General features: G+C 39.7%; 1 protein-coding gene across 1 annotated transcript; it reads right to left on the bottom strand.

The window, feature by feature from the left end:
- Window positions 1-1539: 1539 nt before the first annotated feature.
- abracl (ABRA C-terminal like) lies at window positions 1540-13967 on the bottom strand. The gene is made up of 3 exons (XM_028820933.2): window positions 13696-13967; window positions 6561-6627; window positions 1540-1880 (listed from the first exon to the last, which is right to left on the bottom strand). The coding sequence occupies exons 2-3, from the start codon at window positions 6619-6621 to the stop codon at window positions 1696-1698; spliced, it is 246 nt and encodes an 81-aa protein (XP_028676766.1). The 5' UTR covers window positions 6622-6627; window positions 13696-13967; the 3' UTR covers window positions 1540-1695.
- Window positions 13968-18554: the final 4587 nt, after the last annotated feature.

Here is an 18554-nt window from a genome sequence, read left to right as displayed (position 1 = left end):
GTTGCACTTTTAGACTTAGGATTTTAATATATATATATATATATATATATATATATATATATATATGTACTTAATTCCTTTATTATTGTACAATGCAATCTGTTGTATTATAAAATATTCAGTTGAGTGATTTCTTGCAATATCACTAAAATGTAATTTACAAGAAAGTAGGGCATGGATTATTCAACACTGATTTTTTTGCTTCTGTCTTTCTATGTTTTTCATTTCGTTGCTATTTTGTTCACATACGAGCCTGATGTGCGCAGCCTATGATGTCATAGAGGCGACGGGATGAAATGTCATCAGTTAGGACAAGTCTGTATCTGAGATGGCAGATATCACTCTTACTCTTTGCAGTTCAAGTTTCTAATTTAGTTTGTAGTTTAGTAACAATGTATTGGTGCTTTTTTAATATATACTTTTGATTTTTGTATAATTTTGGTGCTCAAAATGTTGAATTCTCGATAATGAGCTTTGCTTCCCATTGAGCATGTCTATTCTCCTGATCGTTTTTTCTCATCTTGTGTACAATTGTGCATAGTACCATCAGTTGTTACCTACACTTTGTTTTTTCCTTTGTCGCACCTGAAAACACAACAGATTTAGAAATGGTTTTACTCCCTTACCCTTATCTCTGCCTCACCACAATTTTATCACAGATATCTACAGGGAGTTCCTTATACTTCATTGCTTCGTCATTGTCTTGACATGCTGTGTTAATTGTAGGCCTTTATCTACACTTGTGTGTCTTTCTAAACCACTTCCAATTATTTCAATTTGCAGGTGGTTCCAATCAAGTTCTACACATATCCCAAGGATAATTAAAGCAAATAGGAGGCACCTGACCACAATTTGGTGTGCCACAGCAAAGGGTCTGAATACTTCTAGGAATTAAAGATTTCATTTTTCGATTTTTTGAGAAATTTACAAACGTTTTTGAAAATGTTTTCACTTTGTCATTATGTATTATTGAGTGTAGATTGATAAGCAAAAAATCAATTTAAAATGAAATCAAAAACACAAAGTCCACTGAGACTGAGAACAGCTAAGTGGTGAAAGGATGAAAAGAGAATAACATTAAGATGGAACAGAATAGCTACAGCAGGGTAATAATGATTTCTAGCATAACAAAATGGCTTAGACAGAGTGGAGCAAATGTTGGGATTGAATTCATTCTGGTGACCCAGTTTTGTTTGATAGTTTGTTTCGAACTTGATTCTATTACTTTGTTATAATATGGAATGCATTTTAAAAATGCCCACACATGCATACTGCTGCTACAGTAAGTCCATTTTGTCAGATTTCAAAATGTATCAAATATAGCTATTGAAACATTGAGATTTAACTTTAAACATGTTTTCCCTGCCCTATGGAATATTGCCCATTGCCGTTATAAATTTTATGATTCCTGTCTTTTCACTCCGGTGGTCCACTAGCTTGGCAGCAAACACAACAACTGAGTTTTGTTGAATAGAGCAGTTTAAGGGCCATGGATACAATTTCCATTTGTTTTATATGCATAATTGCTAACAACAGCAATTATAATTTAAAGGAAAAATTTTAATGCAAAATTGAAAACATATACATTTTATCTGTAGAAAATACAAAGAGGAAAACAGAGACTGAAATAATGTGAATCACATAGTATTGCATGATTTCAGTTAATGTAAACCTTTGACTTTATAATAAGCGGTATTACTCCTGCAGTAAGACCACATCCACATTGTCATGGACACCTTGTAGAAGTAGCTCCCCATTGAACGTGATCACCTTCTTCCTTTTGGCAGCCTTTAGTGTTCCCATTAGGGCTTCAAAGAGATTAGCACACCGGTCGTCATTGAAAAGAACTCCAAATTTGACGCTGGTCTTCCCGTCTGCATCTAAAATAAACAGTACAAATTAAATAAATATCCTATCTTCAGATTATTTTAAATGTTCTTCTTACATTTGGACATTTAGGCTGATTGCTCCTAACAAATAAATTACAGTAAAGCCTTTACAGAAGAGAAGTTCCTGGACACCATGTGCATAGGGGATACTTTAACCTTTTTAGCTGATGGATCTCAGGCGATAGGCCTTACCCTGAAAGTCTTGTCAAAGTAAACAGGAGAGCAGTGCATTCTGGGAAAGCTGAAGAGCGAAATAGGATTCTGCATATTTAGGTTGAGCTTTTGATTGCCATGCGAAAATAACCTTGAGCTTGGTGATAATGATTCAATAACATTTTCTGGGTGTTTTGAGAAATGGCTAAATGTTGGTGTGCTCGGCTAAAGGCCATGTCACATTAGATGACTTATCTAGTAATTTTCAGTTACATAATCTTAGCGAATCGGAGGCAGTCGTGTAGTCCAATATCCCCAGCGACTCAGCCCAACTAGTCCGCGACTTGTTCTAACAAAATTAAACCGGTTGAATCCCAGAGCCTTACAAATGGCTTTGCAACACTTTAATGACTAATAGATTTCAACAACTTTTTCCTAATTTCTTCCAGAATTTCCTTTGATTGAAGCTTAGTGTTCTTCTAGAAACCTTGTGGTGACTATTTCAGTCTTATGATAAGGGTCAACATATGGCAAAGTTTATATTTAACAGATCTCGCAGTTTTCAGTCAGCAGAGTCGAATTATCAATTACAGGATATTTTTCAATTTGATGCTATTTCTTCATAACCATGGTATGTATTCGTTTTCCATGTGAAATTGTGTTCTAAAGTGAAGCTTATTTTATAAATAAAAAAAAATAGCCTGCTCTTGTGTTTTTACAGTGGAGCTAATGGGTACCAGAATTCCATCGTGAAGAAATAACTCTACACAGAAACATATTCTTGCACCTCGAGAAAACAGCACCAAGAATCTGTGATTGCATGTATTATTTCCAGTTTACTTTTGTTGTCACAAGGATGCCTCAGAAATGCAGAAAGGCACATTTTCTTAAATTGAAACCTTTGCTACTTCGAAGTGGACGTATTCAGCAAATTGTAGGGCTTCTCTTCTTAATGGGAACCCAGTACCTATTAGCTCCTTTATAAAACACATCATTTTTAAAAATTATAGAAATTTTAAAATATAACTTGTCCACTGTTGCTTCACTTTAGAACACAATTTCATGAGGGAAACTAATATATAACATGAAGTGTGAAGGTATAAATTCAATTTGAAAAGTACCAAACTTATCCTTTAATTTTGGTGAGCTATTTGAGCGAGTATCTCAGGCCATGGGCAAAACAGATGTTGGATACATTTATTACTTCATTAGATTAGTAGCAATTTAGAAATAATTTTACATTGCATGTTTCACCTGGTTCAATTTCTTCTTATATAATACGCTACCGTGGCTGTCAGTTTGTCTGTCCAGGATTTTAAACCACCTGTAGCTCGCAAACCTATTGACCTGAAATTTGGTACACATACTACATGACCTCTACTGTCCACTTGTATTACTCTTTTTATTTTATTGTAGAATCAACTCTCGGCAGCAACCAGCAGGGCAGTGCATACGTACGGACACCGTTCTCATTCCCTACCACCTTCACCATCACTTCCTCTACCTCTTCATATCTTAAATCATTCTTGAGGCAGATTGAACAGTTAAGTGCCAGCGTAAATGAAATATTAAGAAAAACATACTAAGTAATTGCAACACAAACATGGACTTGATCAGTTTTAACGTGAAAAGATGCCGACGGAAGAAGAGAAGAAGCGGGCCGCTAGGGTGGAGAAAAGAGGAGCTGCTCAGGAAGCAGCAAGCGCATCAACCTCTGATGCAAACGAATGCTAAACGTACAGAGAAAGAGGATGAAACTATAACATTTTGTCTAAAGATCTGATGCCAAAAACTGTAACAAATATACAAAAATAGAGGATATAAGGAATGGAGTAAATACTGTAACATCTTGTAGTAGTACAATACAGCCAGAGTTAGAACTCTGTTTCATAAAAATAACACAGTCTGGCAAGATCTACACAGGAGAAGATGTAGACTGTGAGAAAGACAAAGTGACAGCATGAGAGGTGTGCATCTTGCTCCTTCTTGTGTTATGGTGGGAGAGACAGAGTGAGAGGGCATGGGCGTAGTGCATCTCGGTCTTATTTGTGCCACGGGGCAAAGCGATGAGCATGAAAATGTGAAGAGATGGGAGGCAAGAATCCCACTCTTCCTCACAGCACTGGAAACCAGGGTGAGAAAGACGAAATGGGAGTACTGGCATGAGGATACCTCACTTCTTCTTGTGCTGCTGCTGTTACTGAAAGGGACCAAAAATAACAGGTGGTGTATATCTCTCTCTTTATTGTGATTACAGCAACGTGCTGTAATGAGCAAGACACGGCAAGAGGGCATATTAAAAAAGCATGTCACAGTGTTCAGTGCCAATACATGCTTTTGCCTTCTTTTTTGTCTTTGGCTGGTAGTTTTTTTTAATTTAGAAGACGTTGACATTCTACTGTAATTTCCCTGCTTAAAAAACATACAAATTTACTGATTAATACATGTGCCAAGTTTTTTTGATGTTTTGACACTTAAGTATGGGATATCTTAAGATTGTTTGCCAAACCATCATGAGTTGGTTACTGCTTTGTGCTCAGCCCTCTCAGAGTAGGCTCTAGATCTCTACAACCCTTAACTGGGATGCGCTTACTTTAAAAATGGATGAATGGATGGATGCAAAGGAATGGAGCAGTGTTTTTAGCAGGGTCTTGAGCAGTGCTTTTTTATTATTATTATTAAACTGTGATCATCATCAATTAGTGAAATCACCAGTAACGGCGCACTGGACAATAACGTGCAGTGAATACACTTGACTTGAGCACTCATAGTTTTCACTCTTTTTTGTTTGCTCAGAGGTTGATGTGCTTGTTGCTTCCTGAGCAGCTCTTCTTTTCTCCACCCTAGTGGCCCACTTCGTCTCTTCTTTCGTCGGCATCTTCTCGTCTTAAAACTGATTAAGTCAGTGTTTGTGTTGCAATTACTTAGTATGTTTTCTTTAATTTTTCACTTAAGCTGGCACTTAAGTCTTCAATCTGCCTCAAGAATGATTTAAGATATGAAGAGGTAGGGGAAGTGATGGCGAAGGTGGTAGGGATGAGAACGGCGCCCGTACACATGCGCCGCTTCGGCCACCCTGCTGGCCACTGCCGAGAGTTGATTCTACAATAAAATAGAATAAAAATAAAAAGAGGAATAATCTTGGATGTCAATCATCACTCTGAAAGTGGATAGTAGATGTGTACCAAATTTCAGGTCAAAAGTTCAAAAGGTTTGTGAGCTACAGGTGATGTAAAATCCTGGACAGACAAATGGACAGCCATGGTAGTGTACTATATATAAAGATTGCTGCAACTCTAAGAAAGTATTTGATAAAAAATACATTATACATTGGAGATCTAGGCATTAGTAAATCAACATTTCATTTTGAAATTTTATATAATGGCAGGGGGTAGCATGGGCTCCCCAGGGTGGAATAAGGTGTAGATACGGTTACTATAATATTCACCCAGGAGGAAAAATTTTGACCCCAAACCAAACTTTCACTGACTTAATTCACTGTGGGGAGCAACTTTGCATACTTGCGCTAAGTTCCAACTCAGAATTACTTTCTGGCTTTACAATGACCCTAATTCAATCTTTGAGAATTTGCATGTGGCAGTTAAGCGAGCATACACACCTTTGGGACATGGGAGGAAACTGGACTACCCAGTCCCCTACATCTGTGGAACAGCACAGCTAATTACTCTGCTACTCATTTACTGTAAATAAATATTACATTTAGTAGATAAATATGATACACTAAGTTATCAGATTTTTGCTCAAAGCAACTTAAGCAAAACAAATTGTATGCTGCGCTGGATTTCATATTCTTATAGTGTGAGCACTAACTTGTTTAATGGCCCTCTCAGGGTCACGTAGTATGGCAATTTTTATGGTTTACTCAATGGCTTATAATTATTTTCTGGTTTATTGCTATTTTTGTTACCATTGAATTATTATTTTTCATCTTTCTCTGCAATTTCTGTTATCTTTGTTTATATATTGTTTTACCAGCCGATCTATCGTTTTCAGCTGTGGGTAATGACCAAAAGAATGAAATTGTAAGTAGAAGTGGCAGGAATAAGGTTTCATGTGGTGGCACTCCATGATAGGGTGAAAAGCTCAGTGAATCAGGAGGGCCTCAGAGCTGAGTCGCTGCACCTCTGTATCGAGAGGAGCCAGTGGAGACGGTTTGGGTGTGTTGCAACGGTTCCCCCTATACCTGCACTGGGCAGGTCTCTATGGGTGGAGACCCAGGACACGCTGGAGTAATTACATTTCTCGGTTGGCTTGGAATTCCCTAGAAAGTGCTGGACTTTGTAGCTGGGGATTGGGAAGTCTGGGTGGACCTGCCTGGCCTGTTGACTGTGCTACTACCCTCATCAGGAAAAGCAGCTTCAGAATATGAGATAAAATCTGACAAAGATGTTTTAACCAAGAAAGAAAAACAACAGTGAAAATAACATGCAAATATTTATTCATCAAAAACAGGGGACAATAATTCAATATACACAGTTCAAAAAAATCAAATCTTACTTTTGCTGCCAAGTCGACGGATTTCTTCAGTTAACAGCGTTATTTCATGGTCCACATTCATGTTTTCCTAAAAAGAATATTAGAGGACAAAGAAATAAAAGGAAATTATGGCATTCCAGCCTTCAAACCACAGGAGCAAAATTGAATACTTTGCCTGTTTCTGCTTATTAATTAAAATGAAGACTTGTATTACTTTTTGTGGATTTGCATACTTCATTTTAAACAAAAAGGTATTCATTCTCAACTGCTTTGTTTCCTTTTAATCATAAAGCTCTACCTGCTTCACTTTGATAAAATGGGCAGCCACCTTAAAATAGTTTACCCCCTGTTAGCTATTCTTCTTGTGACATCTGCATCCTGTTCACCCGATATTCTCAGTGCCACTCATTTCTTTGATCTTCTAGCCTTTTGAGGATGTTTACCGCAAACTATTCTGGATATTAGCTTCCTGTTTTCAAAATAATTAAAAATAAAAAAAAAATAAAAGGGTAATGACTGTTAATAAGTTTTTTTTTTTAGTTTTCCTGGGTTCAGAGTTTTCCACTAAGTTGATATCCAGGCACCAAACTCTACTCAATTATCCAACAGACTCGATGATTCATCTCAAAACCAGTCAACGATATTTTTAACGCTACTGCTGAAAGCCTGCTTATAATTTGCAAAAAGAGAAATTAAAAATACTATTTTTTAACTTCTCTGTACCTGAGGTGCATGCATGGATAAAGGAAGCTACAGTGATTGGTGATACAGTGTTTACATTTCATTGATATACAACATTGAATGACCAGTGGATTTAATTTGCCTTTTTGGATACTGATCAACAGAAAAGGTCTCCGCAATGTCAAATTGAAAACAGATCTCTGCAAAGTGGTCTGCATCTCTCTCTCTCCCTCTAATAATAAATAATAATAATAATAATATATATAATATAAAAAAATCAACGTTTGTATGTCTGTCCGCTTTTCACGAGAGAACAACTTAATGGATTTAGATTGGGTGTTTTTCTAGAATTTGCTTGAACATTCCGGTTGATTTTGCGACTTCTCTAATTTCGCTATGTATCATAGTTGGTTTGCAGGTACATACTGTATTTGCGCCAATCCGAGAGAGAGGCTGTGGGCCGAGGGGAGGGGGAAGCGTGATGTCAGGAGTAGGGAGCTGGGCAGGGCCCTCCTCGCTGTCCTGTTTCACTTCTACACGGGCAGAGCAGCAGGGGACGGCTAGTTAATTATAAATCTAAAAAGGAAATTCATTGACTACATAAGTATCACTTTTAATATAAAACACTTAAATCATCAGTGGTGTGGCCAATTCATATTAGAAAACACAAAATTAGTTCAATGGAAATTACACTGGTCAGCAAAGATTTTGTCGCTGAACAGCTTTAGGGTGTTTAAAATGTACTTTTCATGCGGGTTCCAGAAATGTACTCAGAATTTTTCTAGTACCCACAGTTTTTGAGATACGTCTCATGTTATATTTAATATATAAAACACTTTTTAAAGGTGTATTTTTTTAAGTTAAAATTCTGGACTAAAATGTTTTATTGCTGTTTGTGAACATTCTATAATTTTCCAGACTTTTTCCCCCCAAGAAATCTCGGAGTATTCAGTGATGTGCATGGCAAATGGTTTCATTAGGATATTTCTGAGATGAAAAAAGCAACACCACGGATCCATAAGAGAGATATACCTGAGGCCAAGTCAGCACAAAAATGTTCACTTCTACCATTTAAGCGAGACCTGCTAAACAAGTATATATAGTGTAAATAAACAGTAACTGTAAATTATAATTGGGTGTCTCTTAAAATCCAGGTGTGATAGAGGAAGTTTGATTAGATATTTGAATTCAGCACATAAATACTGTAAGAATCACCAATATTGATATCCATCCATCCATCCATTATCCAACCCGCTGAATCCAAACACAGGGTCACGGGGGTCTGCTGGAGCCAATCCCAGCCAACACAGGGCACAAGGCAGGGAACCAATCCTGGAAAGGGTGCCAACCAATATTGATATATGTGACAAAAAAAACAAAAAAAGAGTTAAATTTTGTTACCCAGTGTAACAATTGATTGTAGTACAAATCCACATGACTGTATGTGGAAGGTCCAGCTTGTGGGGAGTCAGTATGGTGGCCTAACCTACACAATGAAGTTCACAAAAGTTCCGCTCCAAGTAACTCCATGAAAATCACAAGTCAGAGGATGAAGACAAGAAGACATCAAAGTCACTGAACATGCAGCTGAATCAATCATTAAGAAATGGAAAGCCACATAAAACACTGCTTTAAATCTGCCTAGAGCAGATTGCCCACAAAATCTGAATGGTCATGCAACTAGAGGATGAGCAAGTGAGGCAGTCAAGAGAACTCTGAAGAAGTTACAAGGTACAGTGGCTTAGACTGGGGAAACTTTGCGTACCACAACTGCAGGTTTATGGGAGACAGGCAAAAATTTAAAACACGCACCTCGGCTCGAGTTTATTAAAGGCGCATGGTAGATTGGAGTCAAAAAATTTAGCTTTTTCATCCATCAGACTATGCCATGTTAAACTGAACATTATCAAAGACACACCATCCCCAACATGAAGCATGGTTGCTCTTGGGATACTTCTCTGCAGCAGGCCCTGGAAAGTTTGTGTGGGTAAAGGGTACAATGAACGGAGCAAAATGGAGAAACAATCTGACGCAGTCTGTAAGAAACCTGCACCTTGGGAGAAGATTTGCTTTCTAGAAAGACAATGGCCCCAAAGCTACAAAGAAGAACGGCTTCAAAATGAGTGTTACTCCTGGAGCGGTCAAGTCCCAATCCAGATCTCAGGCCAACTGAGAATGTGTGGGTGGACTTGGAAAAAGGCTGTTCACTCACGATCACCATGACACCTGACAGAGCTTGAGCAGTTTTACAAAGAAAAATTAGGAGAATGTGCAGACTGATAGACCTGGACACGGGGTCTTGAGGATGTCATGGCTGCCAAAGGTGCATCTACTAAATACTTATATGATCAATTATTTTGTGTTTTATATTTGTCATTAATTCAGACAACTTTGCAGAGATTTGTTTTCACTTTGACATTATAGAGTCTTGATCTGTTGATCGGTTTCAAGAAAAACACATTAAATCCACTGTGACGCAATGTGGTCTAATAATAATATGTGAAAACTCCCAAGGAGTGAATATGTTTTATCAGCACTGTATCTGACTAGTGAGCACATTGATATAACTAGGAGTTTTGCAATTACAGGATGTGGCTGTTGATTAACCGCAGCACAAAGATGTATCTACAAGATGCCAATGTCTGCATAATCTTGTTTATTAACTTCAAAAACGCCAGACGACTGGAGGTTTTTAAGGTAAAGTCAGGACCCCGAATTGGGTCTGTTATATGGGACCATCCCAGGAACAGTCTCTGTGCATATGCAAGGAGTTTGAAGTGTGTTGACAGTTTATTCAATGGACTCATGCATGTATTGTATTATAGGCCTATTGCGTCACCTTACAGAATCATTCTGTATCAGCAGAGTTACACTAAAGTCAAGTTCCCCAAATATTTTTTTTTTAACTTAAGCAGCAGTTATATTGCTTCATTTAAAAACTTCCTGCTTAATCCATTCTAACTGGCCAGCCAAATTTATACTGTTATTAACATTTGATATGTTTAAAAGCACCAATAAAACTAAATATCATTAATAAATTTTTGCTTTTAATTTTAGCATATCCTGCTGAGGCAACGTGCAGTGCAGATAGAACTGCAGCAGGAATGGCAAGGGTGAGATGATATGTGGAAGAGATTCCAGGAGATGTCACCCATTCCGACTTCTACAGGAGCCTCTATGGTATCAGGGGGAAAAGGTTTATGAATGTTGTGTTGTGAGGTGAAGAAATACATTCATCCAATCATCAATCCATCTTCCAAACTTGCTTATCCAGAGAAGGATCACAGGGAAGCTTGAGCCTATCCCAGCAAGCATCAGGTGCAAGGCAGGAACTTTCCCTGGACAGGGCGCTAGTTCATTGCAGGGTGAACACACACACACACACAGGGTACAATCTAGAAGTGCCAATACTCCTTATTTGGATATGTTTGGACTGTGGGAGGAAACCCACGTGGACACACGAAAAACATCCAGACTCCATGTAGGGGATACTAGGCACATCTCTGAATCCCTCTTTTACTTAATGGTTTAGCTGTTGAGACTCTTGTATGTAAATTATCGATTTTTTGTAATGTTTGTATACCGTGTTAACAGATAAATTACATTGCTAATGTATTTCAATATTGATACAATGAAGCGTGATAAATAAGTAAATAAATAAAAAAAAATCACCTGAATGAGAACATGGTACTGCACTACAAATATCTAGGCACAATAATTGTTAATAGGTTAACCCTTCATCTCAACACTTGAGAATATGTGTAAGCCGACCTAATTTGGGGCGATTACATAAAAAAATGTAATGATTTACTTCATGAGGTAGAACTATATAATAAACAAGAAGAGCCGAGTCAAATACTTGCAATATTAAAACATGCGTTTCAATTTAAAAGTCTACATATTTTCAATTGGTCATTTTCTACCCTCTGATAGAGGGTCCATAGAGGGCTAGTAGTAGTAGTAAAGAACCAAAAATCACCTCATATTCGTAATCACTGACCTTGAAATAGTCTAAAACAATACCCCACATGTTTATGTTTAAAATATGTAAATTTTAATCTTCCAGGGGTCAATCTTTGAGGGCACTAGGACCACCGATAAAGAATCAAATATCCAAAAAATTATATTCAAGATCAGCACCCTCAAAATAGCAGAAGACGACACTCCATATACCTATATTACCAATCCATCCATTCTCTTCCGCTTATCCGAGGTCGGGTCGCGGGGGCAGCAGCTTGAGCAGAGATGCCCAGACTTCCCTCTCCCCGGCCACTTCTTCTAGCTCTTCCGGGAGAATCCCGAGGCGTTCCCAGGCCAGCTGAGACACACTGTCCCTCCAGCGTGTCCTGGGTTTTCCCCGGGGCCTCCTCCCGGTTGGACGTGCCCGGAACACCTCACCAGGGAGGCGTCCAGGAGGCATCCTGATCAGATGCCCGAGCCACCTCATCTGACTCCTCTCCCAACCAGTCTACATGTGTTTTGTGGACTTGGAAAAGGTGCTCGACCGTGTCCCTTGGGGAATCCTGTGGGGGGTGCTCTGGGAGTATGGGGTACCGGACCCCCGATAAGGGCTGTTCGGTCCCTGTACAACCGGTGTCAGAGCATGGTCCGCATTGCCGGCAGTAAGTCAAACCCGTTTCCAGTGAGAGTTGGACTCCGCCAGGGCTGCCCTTTGTCACCGATTCTGTTCATAACTTTTATGGACAGAATTTCTAGGCGCAGCCAGGGTGTTGAGGTGGTCCGGTTTGGTGGACTCAGGATTGGGTCACTGCTTTTTGCAGATGATGTTGTGAAGCGGCTGGGATGGGAATCAGCACCTCCAAATCCGAGACCATGGTCCTCAGCCGGAAAAGGGTGGAGTGCCCTCTCAGGGTTGGGAGCGAGATCCTGCCTCAAGTGGAGGAGTTCAAGTATCTCGGGGTCTTGTTCACGAGTGAGGGAAGAATGGAGCGTGAGATCGACAGGCGGATCGGTGCGGCGTCCGCAGTGATGCGGGCTCTGCATCGGTCTGTCGTGGTTAAAAAGGAGCTGAGCCGTAAGGCAAAGCTCCCAATTTACCAGTCGATCTATGTTCCTACCCTCACCTATGGTCATGAACTATGGGTAGTGACCGAAAGAACGAGATCGCGAATACAAGCGGCTGAAATGAGTTTCCTCCGCAGGGTGTCTGGGCTCTCCCTTAAAGATAGGGTGAGAAGCTCAGTCATCCGGGAGGGGCTCAGAGTAGAGCCGCTGCTCCTCCGCATCGAGAGGAGTCAGATGAGGTGGCTCGGGCATCTGATCAGGATGTCTCCTGGACGCCTCCCTGGTGAGGTGTTCCGGGCACGTCCAACCGGGAGGAGGCCCCGGGGAAGACCCAGGACACGCTGGAGGGACTATGTCTCACGGCTGGCCTGGGAACGCCTTGGGATTCTCCCGGAAGAACTAGAAGAAGTGGCCGGGGAGAGGGAAGTCTGGGCTCTTTGCTCAAGCTGCTGCCCCTGCGACCCGACCTCGCATAAGCGGAAGAGGATGGATGGATGGATAGACACCAAGACGAGTCGAACGTTGTATCATATGTGGGGGGAGTCTTCTCGTACGAGTGAGAAAGGAGGCGCTGGACCAAAAACAAAAAACACAAGCGATATTATCAGCAATTCTTATTAACAGAATACGAGTAAATTGCCAATTCAACGTGTTATGTTTACACTTTTCTGCTGTTGACAACTTTCCCTCTGGTATAATAAGGTCTACCTATCCTGACCTAACTAACGCGAATGAAGTGAAATATGATCATTTTAATCATAATGAATGAATAAATAGGTACACTATTTAAAATATAGCTTTATCTAAAACGAAACCATTATTTAATTCATGCCGTTGTTACGTTAGCTATGTTTACATCTAAAGGATTATCCTCTCTGCTGAAGGAACACAAGCGCCCTAGCATATTACAGTATTATGATATGGGATCAGCCAATAACAGTGTACGTTTTAAACTTTCACGCCCATAGAGCTCACCTATTGGTCAAAACAGAGAGCACCACCTTCCAGTTTCATGTCCCTCCTGCCTTCCCTCAAAGTGGGCTGGCACTAATTTTTAAAGCCACTGCCGCCCTTTTATCTCGTGAGACTTGGCAATGAAGACTCGCCGGTCGTCGAAAAAGTGATGCGGAAGTAAATGACTCAATCTCCCACCCCAGTCGACAAAACCCTAAAAGTTATAATCATTTACAACAATTTTCATACGTTGTATTACTCATACGCTCCCCCCCCCCCTCATATAAGGTGCATTACGTGCACCCTAACCTGTCGTGTAGAATCGGTGACCTAAACGATGAGGAGCTCGCCAAAGAGCCGACCAAGCCGGTCTGTGCACATCCCGTCCCGGAACCTCCTTCACGTCTCACCAGGTGCCACCGCCGCTTTGAACGCAGAGAGGTTTAAGTGCTGGGCACACCTTACCAGATGTTTTTTTTTTTTTTTTTCGGCTTACCTGAGTGCGGTTTTCTGGATCCTTTCAGCTGTCACACAGTGAGCGATGCCGCGGCTTCTAGGGAATGCACAGGAAGTGGGCGAATTGTCATAAAGTGGAGCGCGCGCTTGAGTGTGTGGGGAGATAGTAATGAGCCACACGGCCAGTGACGTCACGAGCAGTTTTCGGCGCCCCCCCCTTCACGCTGCAGGTTCAAACGTGTTCAGGAGTTACGAGCGGCTGCCAATCGCTTCTTCTCACCGGTGCGCTATTATGCTGCACGTCAGCGAAGCAGTTCTGACCCCGGGAGGCAAAGGTAATGAGAAAAAAAGAGCAGTAAAATCCTATGTCTGTAAGAAACATTCTTAGGTCTTGTACGTGTAGTGCATATACTCATGTGGGCGCTGTGATGCTGTGTAAAGAGTCGTGTTAGGACGCGATTTCATTTTTACAGCACCATTCATATCAATAAGGTGTGAATGCACATCAAAGCATATATATGATGTTGTATGTAATATCTGGCGCAGTGTTTATTGCCTGCTATTGGAGTAATACGGTTGTCATTAGTTTGTAGGGGGACGTAAGAATCTAAATAGATACGTAGATGATAATGGAGCACAGCACCGAGTACAAGTATGGATTCTTTTGCTCCTTATAAGGCTCTTTAAATGGCTCACAATAAAACGAATTATTCAGCAAATATGTGTGTCAAGAAACGCTACCGGGGCTCCTTCATACTAACGGCAGTACAGATGCATAATGCCTCACGATGACTGCCAAATCGGACGATTTCTCTCTTTTTAGTTATTTGGGTGAGTGACCAGACTACAGTTTAACTATCAATGGATTTATTTATTTATTACGCTATTATAAAAAGCCAAATTACCCCCTATGGGACAAAGTTTTATCCATTCGTCCCTAAAAAGACTGCTTGCTGTTGCTGCACTAAGTGGAGTTCTGTTTTTCGAATTTAAAGGTGTCCCTGCTGCTGGTGATGGAGAACCAGCCAGGAAGTGATTGCTATGTTATATAGGAGAACCAACACCAGCTATTTATAAATTGTGATATAGTGTGTTAAAATTTCCAATTTAACATATACTAATTCAATGAAACTATTTTTTTCCTCAAGGATTTTGGTAAATAGTCTCTTTTTCACTTTGTATTACTAAATAAATAAAAGAGCTACAGCATCATTACTACAGGTTAGGGTGCCAGAAAGTAGCCTTATGATTCATGACAGCAGTGATGAAATGCCTTACATCTTGTATGCTGTTTGCTTTCAATCAACATAGTAAATATATTAGTGTAATTACAAACTGAAGAGTCGGTTTTTCCATAGATGGAGAAGTCTGATTCAGAGGTACCATAGATTGAGGAGTAAGATTTGGAATCAAAGGTTTTGTGTACTGATTCCACATCTCTGAGCCAACTCATACTAATGGTGACTCATCCCTGGCTGCTGCAACTTATTCACAACGTTACATAGCCGTCCTGCCGAAATCACTGTCCACCTTCAGGCCTCTTGAAATGGAGCAGAACTGTCCATAATAGCAGTGTGGTCTTTTTTCCTGCTACATTCATGTGGCAAGAGGAAAAAACGCCTTAGCAGGGGTCTTGTGCATTTTGCTGTTAGGTGCCTCGGCTGCAGCAGGGGTGCTGACTTCTTTTGTGAAGACTTAATTTCATCACAGGTATGATTATAAAGTTCCTATTATAATATATTGTAAGTTTAGAATCTTAAAAAATAAAATGTGCTGACAGCTCTATGGGATAAATAAGTTTTCAAAGCTCTGTGTGAGTATGTATGTATGTATGTATGTATGTATGTATGTATGTATGTATGTATGTATATATATATAATGTACAGTATGTATGTATGTATGTATGTATGAATGTGTGTATGTGTGTGTGTATATATATAATGTACAGTATGTATGTATGTGTGTGTGTGTGTGTATATATATAATGTACAGTATATATATGTATATATAATGTGCAATGAACTGGCTCTATATCCAGCTGTGTGTCTGATAAGCAGTATTAATTGAACTGGGAATTCCTAGGAGGTTGTCATGTCTTCAGAACAGTAAATAGAAAAATTCTGAAGTTGCTTTTTTTATTCTTATAGTACTAGGGTGTTGTACTGCGTTAGCCATTATGGATGTAATGTGAAGTCAAGCAAAATTACACCTTTTATTGGCTAACTAAAAAGATTACAATATGGCAACTCAGACCCCGTCTTCTTCCATTTTGATTACATCTTGCCTGAAAAAGGGACCTGAGTTGCCTCGAAAGCTTGCATATTGTTTTTAGTTAGCCAATAAAAGGTGTCATTTTTCTTGACTTCTCATTTTTATTCTTATACAAAGTCAAAAAAGAATTTTTGATTTTAGAATAAAAATAGACTGTAGATTATATCAGGACACAGGACATATAATGCAAATGTTTGTTTTCTAGTTTGACATATCAGTGTATCTATTCATTTGTGGGGTATTGGAGCACAAATGTTTAAGGTCAGATGCCCTTCTTGATGCCTACCTCCTACAGTCACATTTTAAGGCATGGTTGAAAGACAGGGAACTTATTCTAACAAGAGGGGAAGTTGCTGAATGAGGAGAATGAAAAGGATAATGATGATCCTTGTGAGAAAATAGGCATAAGCTGTAAAGTTTTGAAAATGGAGTTTGCAGAAAACTCTGAAAAAGATGATAGTGGAAATGATGAAGGCATTGGAAGGTGCTGGAGTTGAATATTTGACAGACAGATGCAATATTGGTGTCAAGAAAAATCATCATTATCTGGATGATGGTGGGTGTAAGGCCTTGTGGCGTGTATGGTAGAGGTGTTGGGAGAATCCTATAATCCCTGGGCCAGACGTGATTCTCGAACACGTAAAGGCACGACTTGCTAAAAAGTTAGTAGTGAGTAGCAGTGAAATCCACCACTGAAAAGTCTTTGACCACAGGGTATTTTTTTTTCCAAAAAACTGCTCCCAGTTTCCTCCAGTCCATGCACTTTAAGTGTTCGGGTGTTCTGTTTCTTCTCCATTTCTGCTGTCTCTGTTATATGCCATTTGGTATGGCATTCCTAAAAGCAGTGCTAATTTTTGTGATGCGACATCAATTGGAATGACAAATGTGTTGCTAAAATGTTTGTGACGTGCCATCTTTTGGAATGACAGAGGCATAGCAAACTGAAGGGAACACATAGACACATCCTTTTATTAAGGTTGATATTTATACAGTGTGTGTATACACTAGGGGGTTTGCCCCCTGCTTGCTTTGCTCGCCAAACCCCTGGCCTGTGCTACGTGCCAGCCACTTCGTGTGTCTGCTGCTCGTGTTGTGAAGAGGGGGACTGAATGCACCCCAAGGAGACGCGGTTGCTCCTCCGAAACCCCCTCTTAAATGGTGATACAATGGGAAACAAATAGTTTTTTTTTTTTTTTACCTCCTTTTTGCTCGATTAGCTGCTGGCTTGCCGCTGCTGCTGTGCCGTGTGATCTGCATCTCGCACGGCACACTTCTGTCATATCACCTACTGTATGTCCATATATTCAATCTCTTTTCGCTTTTACCTTTTCATCAATATCGCATTGAATTTTGATCCCGTGTTTGGAATTACATTGTAACAATGCAACATATAACTGCCCGTGAGTGAATATCGTTTCTTTCTCTCTACAAGAAATGTGTCTGACATAACCACACAGGACTTTTCCAAATCTCTTTGCATAAGTTCTTGTCTCGTGGGGCTTCCGGCCCCGGGTGTGTTTACATCACTTGGTACGAAGACTCATCTCGCGGGACATGAAAGTGTCTCTGAGACAATCACATCTCGTCTCCTTCCAAGATTTTTTTTTATAATAGATAGTATTTGGATTGTGTTGTCAATCGATATCTCTATTGTAATCCTTATACACTGCTGGTGGGGGGCTTGTTTTGTTTTGGATGTGCTCTCTCTCTCAAGGTATGTCAGAGGACTGGGACATTGTGAAGTGAGATTCAGCTTAATTTGGGGAAGCAAAATGGGGGGGGGGAGAACTAGAGCAAGCTATCTCTAATCTATTCTTTTAATCCTCATAATTATAAGTGCCAACGTAACAATAGTCTTCATGGCAATAACTCTTGGGAAAATTGGAAATTATCTTCAGTTAAGATTACAAAATGACAACAAAAGTTCAGGAAATATATGGCATTCATTGCATTATGCAATAAAACTCTTTAATCTTTAATAAACAGTAATGGAAACAACTAGCAGTTAAAGGCAAATAATAAAAAACTTGCATCTTCACCCAAGTTTGTGTTAGGTGTCAAAGTTTTGAACATTGCTATTTTGCAGTATCCACATTGACCTTTTTGAAAACATGCTTTCACTTTGTTATTTTATTGAGTGTAGATAGATGGGCAAAAATTGTACAATTGTTAATTTAAAATTAAATCTACAAGTCAATAAAGTGTTAAGAGTTAGAATACTTTCTAAATCCACTGTGAGTGGTCACCCAATCCAGAAGACACCCAGTTTGATTATATACAAAAAAAGATTGTTTTACCTTTTTAGAAAGAAAAGAACATGGACTGTAGCTCAAAAATGAACGCTGTTTTAAAAAAAAAACCTTTGGTAAACAGCCATATTACCCGCCCTCATGCTTATTGTACAGATATTTAAAGTCAAGTCATTTTGTGGATTGCAGAGCACAAGGATTAAAAGCTGGCAAAATAACAGGCTAAGCAACTGTGGCCAACACCATGTCCTGAGGCAAAACAGCAGGCTGAGTACTGCAGGTTCATAGCTGATTATTGTTGAAAGCTAATAGAGCACTGTTTGTTAAACTATGGGTCACAACCCAAATCCGGTGTTGGATATATTTGGGATGGGTCTCC

Source organism: Erpetoichthys calabaricus, chromosome 15 (genome assembly GCF_900747795.2).
Source record: "Erpetoichthys calabaricus chromosome 15, fErpCal1.3, whole genome shotgun sequence".
Lineage (NCBI taxonomy): Eukaryota > Metazoa > Chordata > Cladistia > Polypteriformes > Polypteridae > Erpetoichthys > Erpetoichthys calabaricus.
Note: the sequence above shows the minus strand (reverse complement) of the source record. Positions and strands in the feature narration are given on the sequence as shown.

Bases quoted from the DNA above. Each gene is read 5' to 3' on its own strand.
- abracl (XM_028820933.2), bottom strand. From the start codon at position 6,621: ATGAATGTGGACCATGAAATAACGCTGTTAACTGAAGAAATCCGTCGA. The intron at 1,881-6,560 runs GTAAGATTTGAT...TGTTTATTTTAG, and splicing joins CCGTCGACTTGGCAGCAAAA to ATGCAGACGGGAAGACCAGC.